General features: G+C 35.0%; 1 protein-coding gene across 1 annotated transcript in view; it reads right to left on the bottom strand.

The window, feature by feature from the left end:
* The window catches only part of LOC131187454 (uncharacterized), a 32,362-nt gene that overhangs the window by 3,411 nt on the left and 18,207 nt on the right, over positions 1–10,744 (bottom strand). Inside the window, exon 3 of the mRNA XM_058161744.1 lies at positions 4,562–4,707. Coding sequence (XP_058017727.1) covers positions 4,562–4,707 — 146 coding nt within the window. The remainder of the gene's footprint in view (positions 1–4,561; positions 4,708–10,744) is intronic.

Genomic DNA, 10,744 nt, shown 5'->3' with positions numbered 1-10,744 from the left:
TTTCCCTGTTCCAGAAGAAAGGGAAGGGAGAAGGCTCCTTGAGGGTCATCCATCTAAGCCCAGACATATGGGTTCTGCTGTTACTGAGCATGGATTCCTTTCTGGCCCCTAGGGCTGTCAGTTATGAAAGGCGGGATTTATTTATTTGATTTAAAACATTTTTGTAGCTACCCATCTTTCAACCAACTCTGGGTAGCTCCCAAAGACCTAAAAACATGTAAAATCACATTAAAACTATAAAACCAAACCAATTAAGACAAGAAAAAACTGGTGCCAAATCAAAGTTCTAAAGCAGGGGTCTCCAACTTTGGCAACTTTAAGACTTGTGGACTTCAACTCCCAGAGTTTCTCAGCCAGCTTTGCTGGCTGAGGGACTCTGGGAGTTGAAGTCCACAAGTCTTAAAGTTGCCAAGGTTGGAGACCCCGTTCTAAAGTGTTGGTCTTCTCCCAGTACTTGGGGGGGAAAGCCAGATCTTCAAAGCCTTATGGAAACCTAATAGGGTGGATGCCTGCTGAAGATCGGGGCAGAGTGCTCCATAGAGTAGGGGTTTTCATGGAGAAGGCATACATCAGATGGCAGTGTTTAAGGGAAGAGACTAGGAATCAAGACAAAGATTTCCTAGTGCAGAATAGTGATCAGAGCAAAGACATTGAAAATATTATTACTAACAATATAAAACATCAATCTCTTTATTCTGTGATTTACCAAGGTAAATGTTAGTCCCACTAGGCAGACTAGATCAGGAAAGCAACCTCACGTGAAGGCTAAAACTACTTTTATTGAAATTGGGTATAATAATAGAACTGATCTGATTATGTTGTACCCCATCCTCCTTATATTTCAGTGAATTAGGGGGGTATCTGCCTCAGCTGCTTCAGAATCTTATCTTACTGAAGACCTTAAAAACAGGCCATTTTTCCCTCAGTAAGTGTTTCTGATTATCTGTCAGTGTTATCTTCTCTACTCTCTACATTAAGAGAAATGAAAATTAAATGAGAAAAAAATTGCTTAGTTAACTCAGTACTGTGTGAGCTTGTGAGAAGTTTTATAAGCATTCCAAATTTTTGTGGTCAGTTTGGTCCCTAGAGGATATTCACCATTTTTGAGAAGTTAGTGCCAATCCTAAAAAAAATTCTTTGCTGATCAAAAGCTCTTTATAAAAAAAATAACATTGGTTGTTTCAGTAGGGAGGAGTTGCCCAGAAGGAAAATAAGAGGCTGTCTTCAAATTATAGAAGCATGGTTATAAAAGCTGGTTGTCACATTGACGAGGCTAGTAGTTATTTGTAAACAGTCTCCAGATACAAGCAAATTAATCTTGTCAAAAAAAGACAAGTCTCTTTTCATTTATAAACAAAGTCTTTCTTTCTCTTTCTTTCTTTCTTTCTTTCTTTCTTTCTTTTTCTTTCTTTCTTTCTTTCTTTCTTTTTTCTCATTTGAAAATAGAATTGGCATTAGACTTTTTTTGTTGCTGCTTTAACCTACTTCATAATAAACCTACTAATCAGTGATCAGTTGTTCTTGGGATTACCCACTTCTAATCCAGGCAGTTAGTAAGAAATTTGACAACAGTATGTAGACAGAAAAAAAGAGAAGGGGAATAACAGAGGGAAGATGGAAAGAATAGTATTAGATTATGGGAGCGATTTTTTCATGCTCAAATGCACACATTTTAAAAAGGTTTTTTAAAAAATCTGCCTTTATTATTTTTGTAAATAAATCAAGGGGGTAAACAGACTCAACACTCCTTCCTCCTCCTTTTATCCCACAATAACAACCCCATGAGATGACTTGGACTGAGAGTGATTGGCCCAGTCACCTGGTCAGCTTTCATGGCTAAAGTGGGACTAGAACTCACAGTCTCCTAGTTTCTAGCCTGGTGCCTTACTAATCTGGGATTTGGATTTCTTCCTAGCTGATTTGAGAATGCATCAGTTGTATTTTCCTTTTCATTTGTTTCATGGACCCTGGATGGGAATTATGAGAGTTAAAGGAAGGCACCGAGCTGGAAAAGACTGTCATAAGAATCCTATCAGTGTCTAGATTAAAGAACCATTGTGAAGCAGCACCTGTTTGGATCCTAACTGCATTCAGTCCTTCTTTCAGTATTCCAGTTGGGGCTGGCAGTTGCTCTAAGGATTAAATTATTTAAAGCCTTCAGCTGGCCAGCGTAGGCAAGCAATAGCTTGTAAAACACTTAATCTATTTTTTTTTAAAAAACTCTTTGCAGGTTGGCTTTACTTAGACTGTAAAACTATATGCAACTGTCAGCTGCTGCTGCTTTTCTTTTGGATACTTGAAATGTAGATTCCTTAAACAATGATCTTCTCTGCCTCTTTTTAGAATAAAAATAAAATAGAGTAATTGCTTCTTAGAAGCCATCTAAATATATATTTTTACAAAGCAAAATGTTGGGAATGTTTTCCCAGTGCATTGCTTTCATCACTTTTCCACTTACAGGTGCTGACATTTGGTAGTGTTGCTGAAAAAAGAGCAAAGAGTACAAAAATAAATCTCTTACACTGTATAGTCTAGATGTGCTTATGGAAAACTTTATTTTATTTTAATATTATTGCACTACCAATGCAGGCTCCTCTACGTGGGCAAACAAATAAGTTTAATTAACGTTTATTTAAGATACAGTATATCTGTTTTTGGGATTGGGGAGAGACAAAGAATAATTTACTACATTAAACAGGGCTAAGGTTGAACATGCTTTGAAGTTGAACATTATTTGGAACACGTATTTTAGAGAACAAAGGAATGCAGACAGCATCACTCTAAAGCCAGACTGAGAAAAAATAGCTGCTTTAATGAGTTGCATTAACATATGGCTGCTTTAACAAGTTGCTTCAAGGTAAAACACATTTCTTTTTACATTTTTTCACATTTGACTCTGTATAAACAAATATTCATTTTAGGCTGGTGAACACTTGTAGACACAGTATAAATTAGACAGTTTGTAAACTATACTTTTTGAGAAACAGAAAAAAAATAGATGTCACATCTTGTACATTTATTTATTCATTCATTTATTTATTTATTTATTTATTTATAAAATTTATAGGCCACCTTACCCCAAGTTAACTCTGGGCAGCTTATTGTATTTTTAAATTTAGAAAAATCATTGCCATTGGAAAAATAGACAATAAACTCAAATACTGGGGTCATTTAGTAAAATAAGAAATATTTGAACTTGTTCCCATACAACTTGTAAAGGAACTAGGTAAAATACCTAGCATTTATCCATGCCTATATATCAACGTAACATATCATTTGAAATGTTGGATGATGAGAAATGGAAGCTGCAGTTCAGGTCGCCCTTCCACCAAACTATCACTTCCAGCCCAATCTACTTCCGCCAGCCCCCCCAGGCAAATAAAACAAAAAAGTAGGAGTAGATGAACGAATTCCACTTTATTGTAAGGCTACATTAACAGAATCTTGCAAGTCTGAAGGCAGAAACTTCTTGCTGCCACTTTTAACTGCTTTATCCATTAGGATGAGTCCTTCCTAAGTTTTTTTCTCTGCCTATTAAGCCATTGATTGTTTCCTAGCAGCATCTCTTCAACTCTTTCCCCAAGGTCATCTATACATTCCATTAGAACAGAACAGAACAGAACAGAACAGAATTCTTTATTGGCCAAATGTGATTAGACACACAAGGAATTTTTCTCCGGTGCATAAGTTCTCAGTGTACATACAAAAATAGTGATAGATCATTACCATAGTCGTCGTAAGAATACATTGATCATAATACATTAGATACAACACTTAGTGATAGTCATGGATACTAAATAAGCAATCAACATAAATCATACTAGGATACCTAGTAAGCAATATAAATCATAAGATACAAGCAACAAATTTATAGTCATAAGATAAGGAGATAGGGAATAGGGAAAAATGTGGTAATACTGTCTTTCTAGATAGTTTGAGAATGTTGTGGGAATTTGTTGTTTAGCAGAGTGATGGCATGGGGGAGAAAACTGTCCTTGTGTCTAGTTGTTCTGACGTGCAGTGCTCTATAGTGTTGTTTTGAGAGTAGAAGTTGAAACAGTTTATGTCCAGGATGTAAGGGGTCTGTAGATATTTCCATAGCCCTCTTTCTGGTCATGCACTATACAAGTCCTCAATGGAAGGCAGATTGGTAGCAATTGTTTTTTTTTTGCAGTTCTAATTATCCATTGAAGTTTGTCTTGATTGGTTGCAGAGCCAAACCAGACAGTTATAGAAGTGCACATGACAGACCCAATAATTCTTCAGTAGAATTATTGGGTGGTATTTGTTAAAAAAATGAAAGAGGGACTGCTATGTTCAGAGTTTTTTACTGATTCATAATAATTTAAACTTAATAAATAACAACTAATCACATCTGGACTAAGAATAGGCAAACTTTTGGGTTCAATGGCCCCACTGGGAATAGTGGGGGAACATCCTGCAAGCGCTGCCTCAAAATGGCTATCATGAGGAGGATTTTCTGGTTCTCAAAATAACTGCTCTGTTAAGCAACACCAGTCACAAAATACTGGTTTATCAAATAGCAAACCTGGTTTCTTACTTTCTTTTCCATATTTTTCTTCCTTCCTTCTTTGTAAGGCACTGAGCTATAGAAACTAGCCCATACATCTGTGGACTTCCAGAGATATTTTTGTAATTAAACATGGTTTTAGAAGCTGGTACTTTGCTTTGCAGCAGACCAGGTGCCTAGTAAAAAAGAGAAAAATATGAGGAAGGTCAGGAAGCCAGACAGTTGCTGAGAAAGATATTAGTAGGCACATTGACATGCACTAATGCCGTGATAGAAAAGTATCTATTTAGCTATTATTTAACTGTACCCTGCAAATAAAGTCAATATTGAGTAAACCAAAATAGCAGATCCATACAATTATTTAAAAGCTTGGTTCTAAAAACAACATATCAATATTATAGGATGGTAACCTGGGATACAAGAGATAGTCTACATTCCACTGTTTATTTTCAATGGTAACTTGCTCCATTTATTAGAATTCTGCATCCCTAGAAACTGAGGGGCTCCTCTGTGTCATTATAGGAAGTCCCTCGTTTAGGAAAAATCTCATTTAGTGATTGTTTGCAGTCATGACAGTGCCAGAAAATAAATTTATAACCAATCCTTGCTATAAAGCAAAGGAAACCTGAGGTAAGATTATAAGCAAAGTCACAGTTTCATTTAGTGGCCAGTTCGCTTAAGTTGTCGGTCCCAATTATGATTGCTAAGGGAGGACTATCTATATACATATATGGTATCAGGTCATCTGGTACAAAGAGGCAGAATTTGTTTAACAGATCTTTTCTATATAAGGAATTTGACATACATTATTTACAACTAAACAATGCATTTTTCAAATTTGCCAAACTATTCTGTAACAGCATTTGAAAGTATATTCTTTGTATGTTGTGTGTTAAACAGTTAAAGGAAATATTATATAATAACGAATTCTCCTCACTCAGCTGCTTAAATATGTGAATGTATAGTAATAAGTTTGATGGCTCATTAACCAGGAATCTTCACATTCTCTTAATTCTCATGCCCAATTACTTCATTTTCAAACTTCCTGTGATTCTAATCTATGTCTCTTTTCTTTCTCCTTCTTCCTTGAATTGTTTCTTGCTTAAGTCACATGTATTTGTGATGATCAACAAGTTTCTAACTTGCTTTTTAGCCTATTCCTTAAATGGAAGGAGATTTACTGACATATTCTGTTACTGCATGCTCAGGAGGATAGGGAGCCATTTTGGAAAAAAGCACTATAATCTATGGCATTCCTCTATACAGCTTCTTATATTCAAGGATTGAGCTGAATATAATGATTTAGTGTCATATAGATAAGTTGGACTTGGTTCATCTGTTCCAGTATGACTGTACACAGGAATTGAAAAGGATATACTATGCAAAGCTACTCTTGCAAACTATTAAGTATAGATTATCATAAGCCAGAAAAAAGCTTTGCTACCTGGTGAATTCTGGGGGTTGAAGTACACACCTCCTCAAATTGCCAAGATTGAGAAACACTCCAAATACAGTACAAGTTACTAATTGTCTTCTAGGATTCAAGCAAGTTTTTTAAAAATTATTATTTCTGTCTGGGGTTGCTAGGAATTGAATCTGGGGCCTTCTGCCTGTACACTACCCTTGAGTTCTGATGCTCCCTCTGCCTTATTTCCAGTTTAAGTGGGAAATGGTCACAATTCTCAATTGTATCTCAAAGAAACTCAAAACATACTTTATCTATGGGAATTCAGTTTATTTAATATACTGACTTTCCTGTAATATATTAAGGGAGACTGCTATAACAGTGCTCATCTCGATTTTGTTATAACTGTTTCCCATTCATTGGAAAAATCTTTTGTATTTTCTTAACTATTTATAGGACTCTTTCATATTTCTGCTTGTTATAGGAAGCATTTGAAATAAATGTTCATCTCTTAAAGCAGCAAAGCTTGTCTATATTTGAGCCAAGCTTCTAGATGTGGACACTATTTATGGATCAGCAACTGACTTTACAAACTGGGTGTAGATGTGTGTCACTTTGACATACATACTTAGATTCAAGATATTAAAGGCAGCAATTTCTACTATTGAAGGGAGTATCATTTATAAGCATTTATACTCTGTTCTACAGCCTGGAAGGTTTCTTGACATGTTTATGGAAAATTAAAAACAAGACAATCTCTACTTTTAGGCCTGCAATCCAAATAATGTAACCTGAAAGGAAAGTGGATGGGAAAAAGAAATGAAAACAAAGTAAGTAGCCGTGTACTGATTCTTAATGTTTTATGCCTCTTAAAATGGCAAGCAATAAAATGTGAACTATGCAGGGGGATTATTCATCATCTTAGCAAGAGATTTCTTGCTTTAACGCAAAAAAGCCCTTGATCTCAGTATAACCTTGACGGTAAAAAATAGAGTTGTTTGTTACCTATCTCTTAGGTAAAGGAAAGCAAATTAAATTTGGTAATGACTGCAGAGGGTTTTTTTTCCACTGTGCCTTTTGATGTATATTTTAAATTGTTTTCTGAGCCTGTTTGTATGACATAGCGATTCTAGTCATTGTTCCTGAGCATTTGATCCCTAATTGGTTAACTGACAGATGCATTTTTATTCCTTCCAGTCACTGAAAAGATGGTTGAAAAGCTGTCATTTTCCTGCCTAATATTATCATGTCTGAAAGGGTGAACATTCATAATGGTGGTGTTGGGGTCAGCACTACTATGGACTTACAAGACTGAGGATGCTGAACCCATTCCCATCTGTTCCTGCTTCTTCACATCCTCTCATGTAGTCGTGGGGAAGAAATGAAACCAGAAAAGGTCAGAGTGGTTGGATGACATAAGAAGAGTTAATTTACTGGGGAGAATCAATTTAATTAAAATAAGACACTGGATCAGGGGTGAAATCCAGCAGGTTCTGGCAGGTTCTGGAGAACCGGTAGCAGAAATTTTGAGCAGTTCAGAGAACTGGTAGCAGAAATTTTGACTAGTTCGGAGAACCAAGAAATATCACCTCTGGCTGGCCCCAGAGTGGGGTGGGAATGGAGATTTTGCAATATCCTTCCCCCAGGAGTGGGGAGGGAATGGGGATTTTGCAGTATCCTTCCCCTGCCATGCTCACCAAGTCACACCACGCCCACCAAGCCACGGCCACAGAACCGGTAGTAAAAAAATTGGATTTCACCACTGCACTGGATCTGTGATTAAATGTAAAACCCTGTATTAATTGGAGAGATTTGGATATTGTCTCACCATACTTAATCAACCCCCACCTCCCCATGTTGCAATTGTCTTGTAAAAACAAGGCCTTTTCATGTACGTAATAGATAGCATAATGTATTTAAAATTCATGGATCAATTGAACTGCTCCTAAACATAGCTCATATTTTTGTGGAGGATCATGTGCTGACAAAACTCGTGCACGAGGACACAATCTGGACAGAGAAGCTTCTTTTGCCTCTATACGGCCCCTGAGGGAGTAGGTGAGTAGCCATAGCATGTATCAGTGACAGGGTTATATAACAACATCATAACTCTCACATATGTTCTCTAAACATGTAAAATGATCATTCAAATTTTCTCATTCCTGGACAAGTATGCTTGGATTTCTTGGACAAATTTGATCGATAAAATATTAGAGGAATGCAATCCTTCATTTAATTGCCAAACTAAGATCTAGCCGTACCCTTTCTCTTGGGAACTGTTTGGAGAAAATTCATTTAAAAAGCATACTTAATACATTTATTTCTCAGTTGTGTTGCCTAATTTGGTCTAGGTGGTTCTTGTTTCCATCCTTTTTTTAAAACTGTGGCACAGTTGTATAGTGAAAATAGTTGTTTCAGAAGGGTCACATTCTTTCTGTGGTAGCTCATGTTATTTCAGCATGTTATGGAAAATTTTGCTATGAGAGAAAATTACTGTCATTCTAGCATTTTAAATACACAGTCATAAGATGGTTATGAAATCAGTCAAACTTTATTTTTCCATTCTCCTTACACACACACACACACACACACACACATACCCCTTTATACAGACATCAGTTTAAAACCATCTCTGTTTAATATTCATTTTTCTGTTCCTCATTCTATCAATCATCCCAAAAGAAATGGCAACAACGTAGACTTAGTTTAGATTAAAGTATCTTTGGAAGCAAAAACATTTTTTGTTATGTCTGGCATTATAACATTGTTGGCCATGATGAAAACCACATGATACTTAAGCACTAAATTCTATTATTGTTAGAATATTAATCTTCTGATAAAGGCCTACGTAGCCAGGACATGTTCTCAGAATGTGTTTGTTTCTGCCCAGGCTGCTCTGCTTTTCATTCTCCTCCTCCATTACTTACAAAATATTTGTATTGCATAAGTCTGCAATAAAGTGCAAAATATTTTTTCCTGTGCAATAGCAGGGAGGAGAGCTTGCAAGATGCATTGCATTAGACACATTCTCTACATACAGTAATTTCCAATTTTCAGCTCAGCTCTACATTTTGGTACTTAAATGCCATGATTTTAGGATCTTGAGGTAGCTAAATGAGACTTCTATCAGGGACTTGTTTTGATTGTTTGCTTTGATCCCAATATTTTATATGCCTCTCATGTCAGTGGATCTCAGTGTACTTTTAGGTGTTACAGTCTTGGAGCCAGGCAGAATAGCAGCAAAAGGTTCAGATTCATAATTTCTGTTTATAGTTAGCATTATCAAAATAATAAAACTAAGTTAGACAAGTAATTTAAGAATATTTATAACCATCAGTAAGATCTTGAAATTGATGAACATCAGTTTCAATTGATGAAAATGCATGAACTTTTTTTGTAAGCAGTAGAAGAATTTTATGTTACTATGTTTTTAGTAATGCAATAAAAAGATAAATATTACTATGAAACTTTTGAAACAAAATCTCAATATTAACAGGGTGGAAAAATTAAATCATATTTTAATACCATAATTGCATTTTAATGTCCTTTGGGAGTATTAGTAATTTTATTTAAAATGGTTTCCTTATTTTGTAAGAACGCTCTGTGCTGCTTTGAATAATAATCAGTCTATGCTATAACCAAGGGCCTCCTGTTGGTCTCATATCCAGGTGCTAACCAAGCCAGTCTCTGATTCATTTTCCCAGATCACTCAAGGTTGGCTAAGTAATGCCCCTTGTTAAGGTATAAATAATTGGATCAAAAAAGCAATTTTTATATGTGCCACAATACTGAATCATCTTCCAATTAGTTGTAATCTGTTGTATTTTACCTGTGGTAATTTATTTTTAAAGTCCAACTGATGTATTAAAAGTCCAACTTTTTTTTTTTTTTAAAGTCTGGATATTAAGTGAAAGTTTGCATTTTAACACTGTTTGCTTCGGTGCTCAGTTTGACCTGACCCCAGATTTTTAGTAGATGATAAAATATTTCCGAAAAGTGCAACTTTTCCAAAATAAGCATAATAATAACAATAAGGACAATTATTTGGATTTTCTGATTATGATAATTTTTGAAATTACAAATATTTTAATAATCTACTGTATTAAGGGATAAATGAAATAACTCTAATTAATTATATGAATCTATTTTTTATTTTAAAAACCATCTGAATAGACTATACACACAGTTATATACAAACACAATCTACATATTTAAATTAGCTAAAATGTATATCAAAATCTCTAATATTCAACAGAAGACTGCATACAAGTTATCAACCATTCTTCTGATGTACTGCTATTAGTTTTGTAATGTAATTTTTTCTAATAAGATCACTATTAACAATGGAGATAGTGTTTTTTATTTTATGAAAAATATTAATCTGCTGACAGTTTTGTTTACCCGTAGAATAATATTTATATAATTTAGGTTTAGAATACAGGCATAATTACTAGTGAACATAATCAAATACATAAGTTGGGAATTATCTCATAATATTTTGTTTAAAAGTACTCAGTACTCACAGTAAAAACTACAGCAAGATATTTATCATGTTTATAAATAGCAATGTTTTTCTTTGAGGTATTTACTAAATACTTCCCTTGTTTCTAAAAACATGCTATGCATACTTATTTGAGACCACAGTGAGCATAATAACATTTACTTCTAAATAGACATACAGAATCAGGCTGTATATTAACTATAGTTTCAAACAGACTTATTATCCCAAACTTGTTAGAGGCAGTCCTCAGGTTACAACAACTTATTCAGCAATTATTCAAAATTACAATGGCTCTAAACAAGGATGA

This window comes from Ahaetulla prasina, chromosome 1 (assembly GCF_028640845.1).
Source record: "Ahaetulla prasina isolate Xishuangbanna chromosome 1, ASM2864084v1, whole genome shotgun sequence".
NCBI classification, from domain to species: Eukaryota; Metazoa; Chordata; class Lepidosauria; order Squamata; family Colubridae; genus Ahaetulla; species Ahaetulla prasina.
Note: the sequence above shows the minus strand (reverse complement) of the source record. Positions and strands in the feature narration are given on the sequence as shown.